The sequence below is a fragment of the Myiozetetes cayanensis genome, unplaced genomic scaffold (assembly GCF_022539395.1).
Source record: "Myiozetetes cayanensis isolate MyiCay16 unplaced genomic scaffold, myiCay2020 scf5-8, whole genome shotgun sequence".
In the NCBI taxonomy this organism is placed as follows: domain Eukaryota; kingdom Metazoa; phylum Chordata; class Aves; order Passeriformes; family Tyrannidae; genus Myiozetetes; species Myiozetetes cayanensis.
This window is the reverse complement of record NW_026087742.1, coordinates 85,517,694-85,534,923: the sequence shown is the minus strand read 5'-3', so window position 1 is coordinate 85,534,923 and position 17,230 is coordinate 85,517,694. Positions and strand designations below refer to the sequence as shown.

Below are 17,230 nucleotides of genomic sequence, written 5' to 3'. Positions count from 1 at the left end.
TTTCTGCAGTGGGCAGCCACCCACCTCAGCCCCCCACACTCCTTTCACAGGGAGTTCAGCATTTCGGATGGTGTGTGGTGTCTCTTGGGCTGTAGGGCGTGTGCTTTCCTGAGGCATTCCCACCTGTGAGGGGCAGCCAGGTGGAATGGCCTCAGCAAATACTGCCATCCACACGTGTGTTACAAAATCTGAGCAGGTGCTGGGTGAAGGCTTTTGTGGTTTGTTTGCACTGCCCAGAGTGGAAAGCATAGAGGTGCCCAGATGAACTCATTTGAAAATAACCTGTTTGGATTCAGATCTTGGGCTGAAGGTTATCCCAGCTGTCATTGGTTTTGAACTTGCTGTTTCCAAGACTTGAGGTAAAACTTGCAGTTTCTGTTGAAAGTTGCTTTGTCTCCTTTCAAATGCTCCTTTTCATACAGAGACAGTTTCACATCCAGGTGCTGTTCAAGCAGCTGAGGGTGGAGCTGGAGGCTACACCCCTGGGAATCTGGAAAATGTGATGGCACCTGGGATTCGCTCTCTGATGCAGGCTGCTGCCTGAAATGTGTGCTACTACTGTGAGAGTGTTGTGGCACTATTTCTGCATTCTAAGAGAGAAATGGCACGAGCTTGGTGGTTGCTATGCCCATTCACTAAGGCTATTTTCTGCCATGGCTCCCCTGTGGCAAGGGCTCCCTTTTATTATGCTGATTCCAAGTCTAGGCTCGTCAGGGGCTGTGCTACTTGGGGAGCATCTTCTGCACAACACCTGGGAAGTTAGGGTGCAGAACAGTCCTGTTTTTTTAAAGTCCTCCCTGCCTTTTACACTCTTCATGTCTTTCTGCATGAACCGGACAAAGACTGGAATGGTTTATATGTTTCCCTATGGGTATTTAAACCCATATGAGCGGAATAAATAGCATGTTCCATTCTGTAATAAAGAAAGAGGGAGGAGACTAAGTCCTTGGGTTAATATTTTATCCCATTTTTTCTTTTCCTGTGGGAAAAACTGCTTGACAACAATAGCTAACAGCTGTGCCTGCTAGTGATTCATAAATATCCCTCATTCATTCCTCTTATTTATTAAAAGAAGAACCAAGTAAACGGCAAAGCATGATGTCTCAAAGCAGTACACTCAGCCAATATATGCTACCTTGCTTTGTCTGGTGTTTTGTTTTCTGTCCATATGCTGTGTCTTATTCACAGTTGGCCCTTATACCACATTCATGTAACATGTATACACACATAGTTCTTTTTCTTTGTGAATCATCTTGTAGTCTTATAGGCAAAGTTATGAATCTCTTCACAAAATTGTGTCTCAGATACTCCCAGGTTTAGTCATAAATTGGATTATAGCAAAGGTAAGGTATACTGCAAAGCAATAATAAAATATAATACAACCAGCTGCCAGCAGGCCAAAACACCACACTGATTTTTTCTAGTATATTGTCTCTTTTTTATGATAATTTAGAGTGAAGGAAGGAAAATGATATTACCAATATCCTACTTTCTCTTGTTTGAGTATGGGTCTCATGGTCAAATTTGACTTCAGCCTTTCTTGACATGGGAAGTAGCTATTCTTTTTACTTTATGCTATTATTTTTCTGGAGAAAAATCTGGATCTCATGAGGAAAATCTTGATCTCATCCTTCTGCAGTTTATTATTGGCTGTACCTGTGGAGCTCATCTCCAATTCATATTGACCTGTGCATGGCAATATTTTAAATTTCTTAAAACATAATAATTCCTCAGTGTTTAAGAAGAAAGCAGAGAGGAGCTGCCAATCAAGAGATCTGTCATGACTGCCAGTACATCTAAGAGAATTGCCTGGAGTGACTGTGAGTATTTCAGCACTGTTTTTGCATAGATTCCATATTTTCCCAGATGATTTCCAGTTTCCTTTGAAACTTTGTGGTGTGCATGCTGCTAGCTGTGTACAAGCCACTCTGAAGCTGTGCCGCTCTTCCCTGGGCTGTGTTTGGGGTGCTGTGCTTGCTTTCATTTGTTTTAGAAGAAGGAAACTGGGAATGATTCTTCAAGTGACTGCAAACAATGCCTGAGTGTATACAGAGCTCGAGGAGCTGCAAACCTTCACCTGCCTCTCTCTAGAGTTAACATCTGTTGCTGCTATTGCTTCTGTGTGGTGCAAAGGAGAAAAGCTGGTAAAATGCCAATGTCTACAGGCATGCTAGCCCAGCACCCTGCTTGTAGGACTGATGACTTTGAAAGAGCTGGTGCCAGTCTACACTGTATAGAAGCCCTCTGTCACTGAAACATGATTTCTGACGATAGAGTCTCATTTCCTGTATGTAGTGTTAACTGAGGAACTATCTAATGAACTTTTGTAACCAGGTCAGTTTTTATAATATTTGATCTTAGCAGAGAGTTCTGATCATATTCTGTACTAGACTGAAGGTTATTTTGTAGTCATTAAAGATTAAAGTACCATTTGTATTTTGGACCAGTTTGATGCATGCAGTACATTTACAGGCAACTTACAGTATATGGGTAACAGAGAGCTCAGATATACCAGATGATGCTGGGGAAAATTTCAAAGTCCACAGAAAGTACACTTAGATACAGCAAGGGTATTTAATCAACTAGAGCCAGCTTAACTCGTGCAGAGGATATTTGGAATGAACAGGAAATACCAAGGTCCTCCTAGAACCTCTGTGCTGAGGAACAGAAGGCATTACTGTTGTCATTGCTTCCATTTCTGCCTCAGCCACTCTGTGCTCTGGGCTGGCTCTGCTGCCAGATGCAAGCAGAGCTGGTCCAGCCAACTATACATCGGTGCTGAGATGTATTCCATGGTCTGTAGAACTTAAAATTAAAATGGACCTTCATTTTCATGATTTTCTGTGCATGCGCATGATACCTCACAGCCCAGAGCAGATATTGCCAGAACCATCATTTACACTTGAGGAAAATTGTGTGAGGAGAGGGAGTTTCACAAGCCTTGCAGTAAAGTCAGGATCTGCTGCAGGCGTTGCTATTGCTTATGGTAGGACTTCAATGTATATGTGCTAGGAAATCTGTGTTTATTGCATAATGCTACTAAATGTGCATGTAGTTATGGTCTGACAATCTTCCAACGCCTATTATGAGTTCTGATTCCCAAGACTTAGGAGAGATGTCTTAGGAGCTGGAAGAAATTCCATTTGGCAAACGAGCCTTAGATTTCAGGGCTTGAATTTCAGCATAGAAGAGACATTTACTTTAATAAATTGAAGATAAATGTATATGAATTAATTAAAAGATATAGCAGCAAGTAGATATATCGAACTGAGAGCAACTTTCTACACTAAGAACATTGTTTATTATAAAAAAAGAAAACAAGAGGTGAGCTATATATGTACAGAGGACCAAGAAATATAGGTGAAGAAAGGAGATAATTAGTTTCATTTGGTTTTGGAATTGTTTGGTTAAAGTATAAATGTTGTGTTTCCCTCATTTATCTTTACAGTAGATGCCTTTGATTCAAAGCACAGACAAGATCTTGAAGATTCCCATGAGGCCCACAGGAAGGAATCAAATGAGAAGGAAAGGAGACTGACAGTCAGTCAGTGGAGCACAGACGTACAATCCCTCGTTTCATCTTCTGAATGGCTTCAACGTTATGGTCTCAAAAGAAACAAATTATCCCTCTCCCAGATTTTGTCACAGGTTGGATTCCAGCACAGGAAAGGTATAAGACAAATCAATAATAGGATAATAAACTCCCTGACTTTGAGTAGTCTGTAGGGTCGCACTAATTTTGCACCCCAATGTACACATTGCAGATTTTTGCGTTGTCTCTTATGATAATGGCAGAAAGGGAAGCTGTATCCATAGTTGCTGGCATTGCCAGTTCAGAGGACTGAGACACTTCATCTGCCTTAGATCTGAGAAGGGATTTCCTTACTCAACTGTAGTGTTGCTTTACCCGGGCTCCCATTCACATCCTGTCCAATTTAGCTGTAGTGGGCAGTAACTCATGCTGCTGAGGCTGCTAGTATTTTTCCTGCAAATAGCATGTGATAAGATCTCTATCTGTTTTCACATTGCAAATATAATGTATGTCATGCCATAATCTGCAATCTACTATTGATCATCAGGGTTAGCTAACCTGCTTGGGAATAGTATAGTACTTCCAGGTATTCAGCTTTAAGGAAGCAGTTTAATTAGAATTCAGTCTGCTTTTCGTGCAAAGTCGGGCTATAGAAAAATGTTCCTTTGCAGTTATCTGACAGCTGGAGGGGAAGAGTTTGCTAATAATTATTAACCACTGCCATAATGGTGCTTTGCAGAGCATGGTAAGATATTCCTTTCTTTGAACAGCTTGCTGCCTGAGAAGTAGGAATTTTAATGTATTGCAATTGTTCTAGGTTGCATAATTTAAGATTTTGGCTGGCCTGTGTACATGGGGCATTCGGAGATCACCAGTGCAGTTCCTGAAATCCTGTATACTGCAGACGAAGAAGAAGCTGTTAAGCAGGATGAAAGTTGTCACAGTGTTAGGAGCAGAATGTACTGGCTAGGCAAGGCAGCATGCTGTACAGATAGCTGCTTTATGACGTTAAATGTTCCCACCCCTAATGTTTTCCTATCGGTGGTGATCCTGTAGAAGATTTCTAGCTACTGAAAGAGCAGAATGCAACCTTTTCCTTAGATGCACTCAATTCTGCACCCATTTAGTTGTGTAAGAGAACAGCATTATCTGTACCAGATTTTGTATTTTGTTTGACAGACAAATATTTGCAAGTCCTGTTGTGAGATTGCCTAAACCTCTCATTTATTAAATGTCCCATGTATTTATTAAAGTTCCATGTAGCTTTTTGGCCTATAAATAATTAGATGTGGGGGTTTTCCCCACTTCTGACTAAACTATCAGGGAGCAGCAAAAGCAGGGCTGCTCTATGGAGGCAGAGTGAGCCAGGAACCAAAAAGGGACTGCAGCCCAGGCAGTGCCCTCACTGAACAGAATGCAGTCCTGCAGCAGGGTCAGCTGATTAACCATGTCTAGGGCCCAGCCAGGGAGTGCAGCCAGGAGCAACAGGAGATGGAGCCAGAGGTAAGACGAGTCAAGGCCATCACACAGGTCTTAGAGTATCCATTAAACAGAACTGCAGACAGGCTGTAATACAGGGCTGAGAGATCTACCCAGGAGAGAGGTCCACTAGCAGAACTTGAGACAGCTACATCTACGACATGGCTAGAGCAAAGACTGTATGCCCAGGCCTGATGTATGCTATGAAACTCTCTGTAATGCACCTAGAAACCCCAGCTGAGGCTGATGAGGGCAGTGAGGGCCTGTTGAAGGCCTCAGGGCCCCATCATAGATATAGAAAGAAAATAACTGTAAAACAAAACCAGAATTTCTCTCAAGTTTCTTAATGTCAAGGGCTCAATACTGATGCATGTGCCTCATACAGATGATATACACATCAGCCTGAAAAATATCTGTTTGAAGTAGTCCTAAAGATTAGCAGCTTGATCTCTTGTAAATTTTACCGTAGATTATGTGACCACCTTGGGGAAACCTGTGGCTTCTCGGTACGCAGATGGTCTGTTTCCTCAGTACAAGAGAGCACAAGATGGCAGCGTCTATAATGTAAGTGTGGCTGACTTGTGGTAACGTCCCTGTGCACTTAAAAGTTATTATCACTGTGGCAGAATAATATGACTAAACTGCCTCCCTGTGTAATAAAGTACTTAAATTCTTTGTGAGAACTTTATCTTTTGATAATATTTTCTTCTTTTGTGTCAAACTGTTAGTGATAACCATCAGTGGTAGAAAAGCTAGCTATCTTTTTTCGTTTCAAATTCTTATGCTCTTGCCTTGCTGCAGCATTGCAGTAAATCTTTTCCAGACAAGATGCAGTTTCTAAGCAACATTTACCCTGTCTTGAAAGAGGGAACCCTTAAAAAGAAGATGCTCAGAATGAGTTAAAAAAAAAAATAAAATCATAATCAATAGAACAAATCAGGATGCTGAAATAAGAAGACAAAATGCGCTGTCATTGCCAATGCAAAGCACTACTTTGCTTAGTGCCAGCAGGTCACAAAAGGCTCAGCCTATTCTATAGAGACAGCTAGCTGGATCTCTGCCCAGGCTTATGTTCTACGGAATGTCTTAGCAACAGCTGCTGGCGGCCCCATTGTTAAGAGAACAGATTCTGATTGAAGAGATGTGCCTGTGAGCTGGGAAGGGAGGGAGTTAATTTATAAAGGATTTTACAAAATAAAATGGCTTGTCATTTTTTCTGATGACTAGAGTGACTTCTGAAGCACAAGGGTAAAGAACCAGTTCAGGAAGCCTTTTTCCCTCATTTTTTCCCCATATGAGATATCTACATAATGTCTTTTAATCTTAAGACATGTTGTGAGCAGCAGCAAAAACATTTTTGCCACTATACAAGATCTGGTCAGATCTCATTTAGGATATTGTGTACAATATTGTGTATAATTACCACAGGCTGAAATGAAGCAATTCAAACTGGAGCTAGTACTGGGAAGAGCTAGTAGGATGAACTGCAATGGAGGGCTGATCTTATAAGAGGGCTTGGTTGATGCTGAAATGTAAGTCTGATGAAGACTGATGAAGGGCAGTGTTATTGCCCTTGAATGCTACAGAAAGGCAAATGACAGGGATAGAGAAAACTATGGTTTTCTATGCTAAAAGGCATGCTAGTCCAAAAATAAATGGGTATGAATTGCCATGAATAAAATTCAGCTAGACAGTCAGAAGTTTTCCAACCCTCAGAGAAATGGAAATCTGGACTGGCTAAATACAAGTAAGAGGGTATTACAAGAAAACTTCTTTATTTTAAGATGGAGTTTGGTCAGTGTAGTGCAATAAGCTTCTCTGTATGAGTCTGACTGTCATAGGAGGAAACTGAATTTCTAAATGCTCCTTCCCAGGCCTACATTCCTTTGGCAGACTGCCTGAGACTCTGTATCTGGGAGGCACATTACAGGGCACTAGCTGATATTAAAGAACACAGAAAAATACAAATGAGAGGGAGAAGTGTGCAGACTGACACAGAAAATTACTTCTCCCTGAGAAATATACTTGTTTAAAAACATTTGTATCTCCAAGGTTTTGTACTTAGTTCCAGAAAGGCAGTTAGAGATAGAAGGCAATCAGTAAGTTGGCTCACGTGGATCAGAGATTTTGGGGGAATATCTTTACTGGAGTCTGTGGTGCATTTTTAAACCCACAGGCCATGGTGAATGTATATACATGTATTCATAGGGAGGATCTGCTGTTTTTAATTTTAATACTGAATCTAGATTTTTCTTACATTTCTGAAATAGCATGGGAAGTTTTAGTTGTTGATTGCAGTTATCCGAACTAAATTTGTTTAAGCACCTACCTGAAAATAGTTAATCTGTAATGCTGGCTATTTTTTGTGAGATAATAGTACAAACAAGAAACATTTTGCATTTTCCTTTCAAATGCTAAAGACAAGGTGGAGATTGAAGTGCCCCAAAACCAAACCGTATGCTCCCTTGTATTGCTGTAAAAAAATTTTAAGGGCCAATCAAAATTCTAGTCTGAGAAGGTACAAAGTTTCTCTGTCTTGTTTGTTCACCCATCTGCTCTGCAGCCCTTTCTACATCCTAGACTGTGTTCAGCTCATTCTAATTGCTCCAGTTTTGAGACAGACAAGTCAGACAACCCACTGGCACTGTCCCATGCTCATATAAAAAGATTATGAAAAGCAATTAGGAACAAAATGCAGTGCCTTTTCTTTATAGCTTAGATGCATTTGTCAAGTATTTGCTCTTGAAATAGTGGAAGGAAAATAGGTTGTTACTTGGTTGGCATATCTGACACTTGCAAACCAGCTATTGCAGCTGTGCTAAGCTTGGGGCTGCATTTGTATTATTTGTTTTGATGTTCAATTTCCTTCTCTCCCTTATTTGAATAAAGCTGACAGCCAAAAAAGAACTGATTCTTCATTTTGTGGATTGTCTAATGGGAGCTATTGAGCTGTATAAGCAGCGAATGGAATGGTTAACCAGTGAGAGCCGACAGATATTTGGAGTGATTCAAGAACGGTGCATTGTCATTGTTTTGGATTTTGGCACTGCAGCTCCAACTGAATTTGATCTATGTCGGGATGCACTTTCTATGGTACTTGCGGAACAGGTGATCCAAATTGCCAGATTCAACCTCATTTGGTAAGCAGAAAGAATCATAGAATCTTAGAGTGGTTTGGGTTAGAAGACACCTTTGAAGGTCATTTGGTCCAATACCCCTGCAATGAGCAGGAACATGTTCCACTGGATCATGTTGCTCAAAGCCCCATCCAGCCTGACCTTGAATGTTTCCAGGGATAAGGCATCTCCCACCTCTTTGGGCAACGTGTTCCTGTGTTTCAGTACCCTCACTGTAAAAAAATTCTTCCCTATATCTAGTCTGAATCTACTTTCTTTTAGTTTAAAACCATCACCCCTTCTCCTATTGCTACAGGCCCTACTAAAAAATCTCTTCCAATTTTTCTTATAAGTCCCTTTAAGTGCTGAAAGGCCACAATCAGATCTGCCCAGAGCCTTCTCCAAGCTGAACAAAGAAGTCCATGTTGGCCCATTGCTGGAGAATAGAAAGGAGTTGCATATTATATAGACATGTATTTGTATAAGATGCTTCCTGGACTGTAAATTGTCATGATTCATGTCATGCTCATATCTATAGGTTTTCCAGCAAGATCCACCCCTAGTCACTTGAATTTGCTACTTCCATTTAAAATAAGACCACTGTTACCATGAGGAACAGGTGAAGAGGAACAGAACCCAAATATTGATGCATGCACAGAAACCCAGAAAAATAGGTGGACTTTACAACAGCAGTAGTGCCCTTCAGGCATTGAAGTATTCGAGAGTGAAAAAGTGAGGTCCTATCTGACCACCTAGGCATTCTTGTATCTTTAGGCATTATGGGTTTCTGCCTTACACCTAAATTAACCTCCACCAAGTGCCATAGGCATAGCCTTTTGTATTTCTATAGCTTTCCATGGTCACAGAAATCAGTAGCAGAACTAGGAAACAATAGTAGATTTCCATAACAAAAGGCAAGCTCTTGTTCCCTAAAAGGAGTGAATGAATTAGCGTTTAGTTACAAATAGAAGAATAGAAGCAGATATTCAAATTTTGCCTATCTCTGCAAAAATTCTCATATACATAAAAGTTTGAACTTGTAAGATTGGGTTTGGATAGATTAGTGGAAAAAATATGCACAAATTAGTTCATATAATGTTCAAATTGGTTCCACAATGCTAACTTGCAACTGCACTGTGATTCTTAATGTTATTTTACGCAAGCATTTTCTAAGAGATTTTTATTGCTCCACTGCTCTATCTTAACTCTCTAGATTGTGATACAACTGAGACTTGAAAAAACGAATAATAGAAACATGGAATGGTTTGGGTTGGAAGGGACATTAAAGACCATCTAGCTCCAATGCCCCTGCCATGGGTTGGGACACTAACCAGACCAGGCTGCTTAAAGCCCCATCCAACCCGACCTTGAACATTTCCAGCATTGGGGCATCCACAGTTTCTTTGGGCCACCTGTTGCAAAAGTAGTTATTTTCCAAAGTAGATAACTTCCAAAGTGGATAACTTCCATAGCTTTTGAGAACAACAGATAACTATTTCTTTAAAAATTAACTGCAAAACCAATTCAAAATTGAGACATAATTATTAAGTTCATAAATTCATTTGGTTTTGTGGGAGAGAGATAAAAGATAATGCAGCATATAAATTATTAGTTTAAAAGAATCTTGGGATACATATTTGTCTTTTAGGTTTGCAGGAAACTCTTCAAAATAGTGCTTAATGGAATGTCACAGATACTGGAATCAGTTGGTTTTTTAGTTCCTTTAAGTCTTTTTATGTATAAGTGCACAGGCAAACAAGCTCATTTGCTTTGTACTTCTTCCATTAAGACTAAACCCTTTAACAACTAAAATATCAAAAAGCTTAACATCACAAATTTCATTTTTGATAGGTAGCTAAAGATCAACCTTACTAGAAAAAAAAGTGTCAGTTAAACTGGTCTAACACAAAGGTTGTGCAGCAAGTTGTGGAACGAGACCTGTAGAAGACACTTCTTTTTTTTCATGCACGTATTTTAAAAACCTGATTGAGTTTTTATGTTAAAAGGAGATACAAATCAGGAACTCTTTTTGACATACTTTAGGTCTTCTGACCCTACTTTGGAAACAGTTTTCTCAAAAAAATCATATATAACTACAGTATTTTTTCTAATTATGTTATTTTCCCTCTGCTTCTTTTATTTCAAGTCTAGATTTAGTATCTGTGGTATAGTGTAATTATTACTTAAGAATATAAAAGAATTGTTATAATAGCAGAGCTCTGCTCTCTTGTTCTGCCAGCATTATTCTCACTATTTCTGATTTATAGTTAATCTCATTTTCAGGGCTGCACAGGATCTTATGAAGTGGCAACAGAAACCTACTCCTGTGTCTGAGCATACTGTAAAGGCTGCTGTTATGTGGCTCTGGAAGCTGGACCATATGACAGCTGTCAGCCATACCAACTCTGCTGAAGCCCTGCTGGAAGCCATGGGTGATGAGGCGGTAAGCTCATACATCTTTTCAGAAGCCTCAAGTAAATCCAAGAATATACAATGCCAGACTGGCTGCTGTGATTTGCCCTGATGAATGTTGCAAAGATAAATATTAATGACAGCATTTGGAAAGGTTTTTCTTTTTCCCCAGAAGTGTAGCTGCATACTATGCTTACTGATGGCCTGTTTATGTAAATGTACTGTATTTTGAATGCAGAAACTTGTTTATTTTCTTTTCTAGAGTACCCAGAATAAATAACGTATTCAATCATTAAGGGAAAAAGAAAGTATCTTCCCTTCCACTTTCTTTGCTATATATATTTTTCAGAGCTTCAAGCTCGTGAGAAAATTGTTAGTAACAACATTATTGAAGACAGAGAAACCATTTTTATTTTGTTATGTATCCAACATGCTAATGAAAAATTATATTTCAAATCCAAAATAGTAATACAGAGATTTGTGTAAGCATTAATTCGTGGTAGGGATACACAAATCCTTTTTTACCAGCCAGGTTATACTAAGAGTTTCTTCCATGACAAAGTCATACACAGTTATTCCTGCAGTTAAATGCTGTTAATTTCTAAAGTACCGTATTACTTAATTCATTATAGCAGAGTCACGAGACATGAAACATATATACTATCATTTGAGCTAGTCACTTAAAACTTGCATCGTTAAAGAGATATTTTATGACATTTGCTTACAATGTACATTCTTTCAGTTCCCTAATACCTGAACTTAATCGAAAATTGTGCCTACTGTGTATGGAGTAGAATCATTAGTGTTAACTACCACTAACATCCATCCCTGTGCACAGATCCAGTCCTACCTCCTTTGTAAATTTCTTTCTGGGATGTAGTTTGAAGGAGAAGGTAAATTTAGCTTGAGTTACCTTCTGGTTCTCTATGCTGCTGGATTCTTATCCAGATGAACCTTGATGTCTAGAAACCGATATTAAAAAAGGAATTGTGTGAGGAACAAATTGTGCACCAGTCAGATTTTTTTATGACTGCTTTTTAAAATGCCTCCTACATAAATTTTATTAACATTTTTAATATGCAGTATAGTACTGATTTCCTGGTGGATAACTAAAAAGACCATATTTAGATTTCAGTATTGTTTGGATGAAAAAAAGTCTTGCTGGACCTGGTGGCTCTCTGTTTGAATAAACAGAAATTAAAATCTGTCCAATAATATGACGTCTATTATTTTTGTCTGGATATTGGTGAGCTAAGGGGCAATCTGGAGTCAACTGTGGCAGGTGCTCAACATAAAAAAACCCTTCAATTACTCCTAAATAGAGTCATTATCATTCTTAACTGGCAGTTCACTTGAGTGCAAATGTCACTGTACTGCAGCTGGTGGAGACCCCATTCAGTCCAAGGCAAAAGCTGTCTACGTAACTGAACTGTCATGAATGACTCATTCCTCAGAAATGGCTTCATCAAAAGAAGTTGCTCCAAAAGAATATCTCTTATTTTCCCCCTATACCTGGCTCTTCCTGTCATTCCTTTAGCTGGCCTTTTCTTCCCGTGTGTGGTAACTCCTTAGATTTCCTTTCCTCATGAGCTGTCGTCTTCTGTAAGATTGCGCTCCTTTGAGCTCTACATGCCACAGATGCATCCACAGTGTCTAACTTGTGGTTCTGTACAGGTGCCACTCTGCCAAGTGTGGATCACCCATCCAAAACATGCCTCCCCACCAAGATGAAAACTGAGGAACTGTTCATCTTGTTCTTCGTCCTGTTCTTATATGAAGTTTGTTTGCCTGTTTAAATGTATGAATTACAATTTTCAAAATATGAAGGACTAAATTGAAAGGTTTTAACCTTTCCCTACTAATGTATAGGAACATTTCCTTTGTGGTATTTCATTGCTGGGTTTGAAGTTGAGTGAATTATCTGTGGTTAGCAATTTTTTAAAATTTTCTTATGAGGTTCTGTATCAGCTATGCCCGACAAATGTCAGCATTTTGAGAAGTTGCAAAGGCAGGCAGTGTGAGAAAGCGTGAAAATTTCTATTCTTATTGAACATCAACTTTATGAATTATTGGCAGTCTTAGGAGGGAGGTGGAAAAGATGTGAATATGAAGGAACACAGGAAAAAGTGGTTGTGCAATATGCATGCACTCCTCCGGGCCAGGAGCCTCTTCAGCAAAAGTGATAGAAATGTGGTATTGTCCAAGAACTGAGTCTCATCTGGGAGATCTGTGTGAGTGCTCAGATAGCTTTTAGCTGCAGGATGCAGAGAGAGAACTTCGTAAAACTGAACTAAAACAAGGTGCAAGAGTTGCAAGAGTTGTTCTTTCTTTTTGTTTCTGTGCACCTTTGTCTGAAGTTAACAAGTATTTTGTTAATCTTGAATTTTAATGAAGCACAACCATTTTTCTCTTTACCATTAGTATTTGTCTAGAATTATTGGTGATCCTAGGACACCTGGTTGACCACAGACCTTCTTGCTACCAAGCAAATGGAGCCTATAACTATGGGCCCTGCCTCCCATGGGGTGTCTCACCCCTTTACAAAATCCAAGAGAAATTCGAGGTGGCAAGGTGCTGCTTTGTTAATTTACCTATTCTAGCCTAAGATTGGATTGCTGCTTGGAAGAGATGTCTTCTAGTGCTGAGCAACAGCCTAAGTAGTTGTGCCAAAAGGTAGATGAGGGAGGAAGCCTGAAATCAGGAGTCCATGTCAGTTTGTATTCATAAAGTTATGATGTGGGATAGTACAGGGATCCTACAGCCTGGAGGCTTTGAGTACAAACTGGACAAAAGAGGTTCGTGTGCTAGTCTGTTGACTCAGGGAACTGAAATATAAATCAGTATCAAAGGCAGTAGAGGAAATGTATGAGCACACTTGCAGGTGATACTGAATTTGCTTTACTGCTGCATGAAATTGTATGAGCACAGAAACATTTCCTAAGTGGCATCCTGAACTCAAATAGTTGTCTTCTCTTTTGTGGCACACATCCAGAGGGATTCCTAGTCTTATTTGTAGAATCATGGAATCGCAGAATGGTTTGGCTTGGAAGGGACCTTAAAGATCATCCAGTTCCAACCCCCTGCTAATAACAAGGATGCCTTCCAGTAGACCAGGTTGCTCAAAGCCCCATCCAACTTGGCCTTGAACACTTCCAGGGATGGGGCATCTACAATTTCTCTGGAAAACCTGTTCCAGTGCCTCACCACCCTCACAGTAAAGAATTTCTTCCTTATATCTGATCTATTCTCTTTTATCTTAAGGTCCTTCCCCTTTATCTTATCACTCACTACATGCCTTTGTGAATAGTCCTTCTCCATCTTTCATGTAGGCCCCTTTACACACTGGAAGGTGCCTTCTCTTCTCCAGGCTGAACAACTCTTTCAGCCTGTCTTCAGAAAAGAGGTACTCCAGCTCTCTGATCATCTTCATGGCTCTCCTCTGGACTTGCTCTATCAGATCCATGTCCTTCTTATGTTGGGGACCCTGGAGCTGGATGAAGTAATCCAGTACGAGAGTGGAGTAGAGGATGAGACTCACTTCCCTGGACCTACTGACCATGCTGCTTTTGGTACAGCCTAGGACATGGCTGGCTTTCTGGGCTGTGAGTGCACATTGCTGACTCATATTGAGCTTCTCATCAGCCAACACACCCAAGTCCTTCACCCGAGGACTGCTGTCAGTCCATTCTCCACCCAGCCTCTACTTGTGCTTGGGATCGCCCCGACTCAGGTGCAGGACCTTGCACTTGGCCTTTTTGAACTTCATGAGGTTCACACATGCCTCTAGATGGCATCCCTTCCCTCCAGTGTGTTGACCACACCGCACAACTTGGTGTCATTGACAAACTCAATCTCACTGTCCATGTCACCAGTGAAGATGTTAAAAGTTGCTGGTCCCAGTACTGACCCCTGAGGAACACCATTTACTGCTGGTCTCCACTTGGACATCGAGCTGTTGACCGTAAGTCTTTGAGTGCGACATCCAGTCAGTGCCATATTCACTGAGTGGTCCATCCATCACATCCCTGTCTCTCCAGATTAGAAACAAAGATGTCTTGCAGAACAGTGTCAAATGCTTAGCATAAATCCAGGTAGATGAGGTCAGTAATCCTGTTGTAGAAGGTCACCAAATTTGTTAGCCATGATTTGCCCTTAGTGAACTCATGCTCCCTGTCACCAGTCAGCTCCTTATTTTTCATGTGCCTTGGCTTAGTTTTAGGATGATCTGCACCATGAGAGTATTCAAGTGTATTTTTTCAGTTAAGCAACTATTTATTAGATATTTAGGTATGTATCATTACATAGGACTGATATGCTGTATGTATTGTCCTGAAAGCCATTGTGGGTTAGCTGTTTGTTTAATTTGGTTTTAATGATGGTGAAAATTCAAGAAACATACCATGAGGATTGTTAGCATGGGTAAGTGCAGGTAACATAAAATCCCTCATTATGTAATAATCAATACCTAAAGGGTGTTTCTTCAGCTTCTCTCTCTTCTTGCAATAACATTTTCAGAATATAAGCATATTTGGCCATATAAACCTGCCAAGCTCCCTCTGCTTGGGAAGTTTAAAAAATACAAAATATCTGTAAATACTAGCAGTAGCATTCAAATAATAATGCATCTTTCCTAGCCTCAAAATACATGCTGGCAGTAAAACTATGTCTGGTATAAAAATTCCTACAGATTTTCATCCCTGGCAAGGCACCAGCATAGCGTGTTTCTTCATAAAAGTGTAATGTGGCACAGAGCCTTATCCTTCCTTACACTTCTTTTTGGTTTCAGTTAACTTCTGTGGAAAGAGGGTTGTGTTGGGCAGAATCAGACCCGAGGGCTGTGGGTCAGGTTCTCTTCTCACTTCAGGAAATTTTGTATGGAATTCACTTGAATTATTAGCATAAATGAGAGGAAGAACCAAAGGTCTAAAAATCTTATCGCTCAAGTAGTGCATCAGTTCTACCAATTTTTCCTACCAATATGTGGCAGAGGACAGTGCTTGAACAAATGCCAGACATTTATGTAAAACAATGTCTTCCAGTTGCCAATTTTCTTTCTGTTTAATGACAGGTTGAAGCCGTTTATTACTTTGCTGTGGGTGATGTTCCAGTGGACACAAAACAGCTGCTCCTTGAGAAGGTTTCTGATGGCCCCTGTCCAATCAACACTGTGTCTTTCAATGCTAGGGAAGATGAAACTATTATTTTCCTGAAGGAACTGAGCCGCTTGGCCTCTGGCAGGTATGACAAAGAAGGGCAGTAATGATTTCAGTACTCATAAAGTGCTTTGCTGATAGGAATGGTGTCAGAACATATCTGAATATAATCCATGAGGAAAATAAGACAAAGCAGTTCGGTGAGTGATTGGGGGAAATTGGGGAAATAGTCTTAGTGACATGACTAGAATGCAGGCCCTATTTAAATATACCATCTTTTTTCCATGTATTTGCTCACTGGCTTTTAGAAAGGCCATTCCCTCTTTATATCCTAAACTGTCATCTGCCCCTCTTTTGGAGTCTGAAAAATTGTTCAGGGGAAAGGTTCATAACGTAAACTAAAACAAGTTTTTATTGTATTTATTTGTACATTGGTAGTATCCACAGGCACCAGAAAAGGATCTAGTTTTCTTGGCTCAAGTGCCGTACAGACATTTACTGTAAAGGAAATGCCTGTCCTAAATGGGTGGTTCGTGGAGTAACAGAAAATTGATGAGGTGTTCTTCATCTGGCATGGTTGTGTGGAAAAGCAGTTCTGTACCATGCTCTCTAGCATCCATTTGGTATGATTGGTGGAAACTGATATATTCCACATGGCTTGTTGGCTACTTTATCCTGGGAGTCAGCCATGTGGTGAAAATCAGCATTCAGTAGAAAGGGATAAGAGGACTTAAATCTTGATTCTGATATCAAAATAAGGAAAAGAAATGAACGAATACAAAACCCCACAATACCAAACTCATGCTGAACAGCAGGAGGGCAGTAGGAGTCAGTAGGTGTTTGTCTGCATAACAGAAGCCACCAAAAAGTTACAGACTTGTGAAATGGCTGGTAGCTTTTTCTGGTTTACTGTTGTTTGTGCAAAAGTGGGAAGACCTCCAACAATAGAAATCTCCAAAATGACAGCAGAGAATTGGTAAGATGGCAGCTGCTTAGCTCTTTCATAGCCATCTGTGTTTAGAAGTAGCTTTTAAGAGATGGAGTGCCTGCCAAAAACAAGACTGTGGGAAAGTGTTATGTTTGCTCTGGTCTGATGTGCGTTTAAAATGATTGTGGTCATTTAGAACTGTGGTACCTCCATGGTACCAGGTACATTGCCAGTCACTGTCCTTCTTTTTCTTTTGGCAGAATTTTCACCTCCTTTATTAAAGGAAAGTGAATGTTTCTTGTATGCTAAAAAGAGGCAAAAAGTGTTGTGGCAGGGAGCTGAGAGGAATTGTTCCATTTGATATGATTCTCACTGTCTTCTTTTTGCATGAGTCTAGCTTTGCTGCAGAGACTTACTGGGCCAATTATTATCTTGCTGGCAGATATTTGCCCAATAACTGTCTACAAGTCAGCTTTCCCATAGGAGCAGTGCAGTTCATGGGCTTTTCATGACTTGAGCCTTTTTCTCATGTAGTTCTGTTTTAGAAATGCATCTTTTTCCTGCTCTGAGAGCTTCTGTCTTTTGACAGTGAGGGTAAATGAAGTCTGCT

The 17,230-nt window shown here is 40.1% G+C and overlaps 1 protein-coding gene across 9 annotated transcripts in view; it reads left to right on the top strand.

Moving 5' to 3' along the window:
- The first annotated feature begins 325 nt into the window (after nt 1–325).
- VWA3B (von Willebrand factor A domain containing 3B) overlaps nt 326–17,230 on the top strand; it is a 66,625-nt gene continuing 49,720 nt past the window's right edge. For 5 of the 9 annotated variants that reach the window (XM_050333370.1, XM_050333369.1, XM_050333372.1 and 2 more), the window contains exons 1-6: nt 1,591–1,820; nt 3,449–3,670; nt 5,481–5,575; nt 7,901–8,151; nt 10,411–10,570; nt 15,608–15,777. In XM_050333370.1, the coding sequence (XP_050189327.1) occupies nt 1,781–1,820; nt 3,449–3,670; nt 5,481–5,575; nt 7,901–8,151; nt 10,411–10,570; nt 15,608–15,777 (938 nt within the window). In that variant the 5' untranslated portion in view covers nt 1,591–1,780. Of the gene's footprint in view, nt 360–1,590; nt 1,821–3,448; nt 3,671–4,854; nt 5,036–5,176; nt 5,208–5,480; nt 5,576–7,900; nt 8,152–10,394; nt 10,571–15,607; nt 15,778–17,230 lie in introns of those variants that run through there. The other 4 variants (XM_050333367.1, XM_050333373.1, XM_050333374.1 and 1 more) reach the window with 4 other exon arrangements.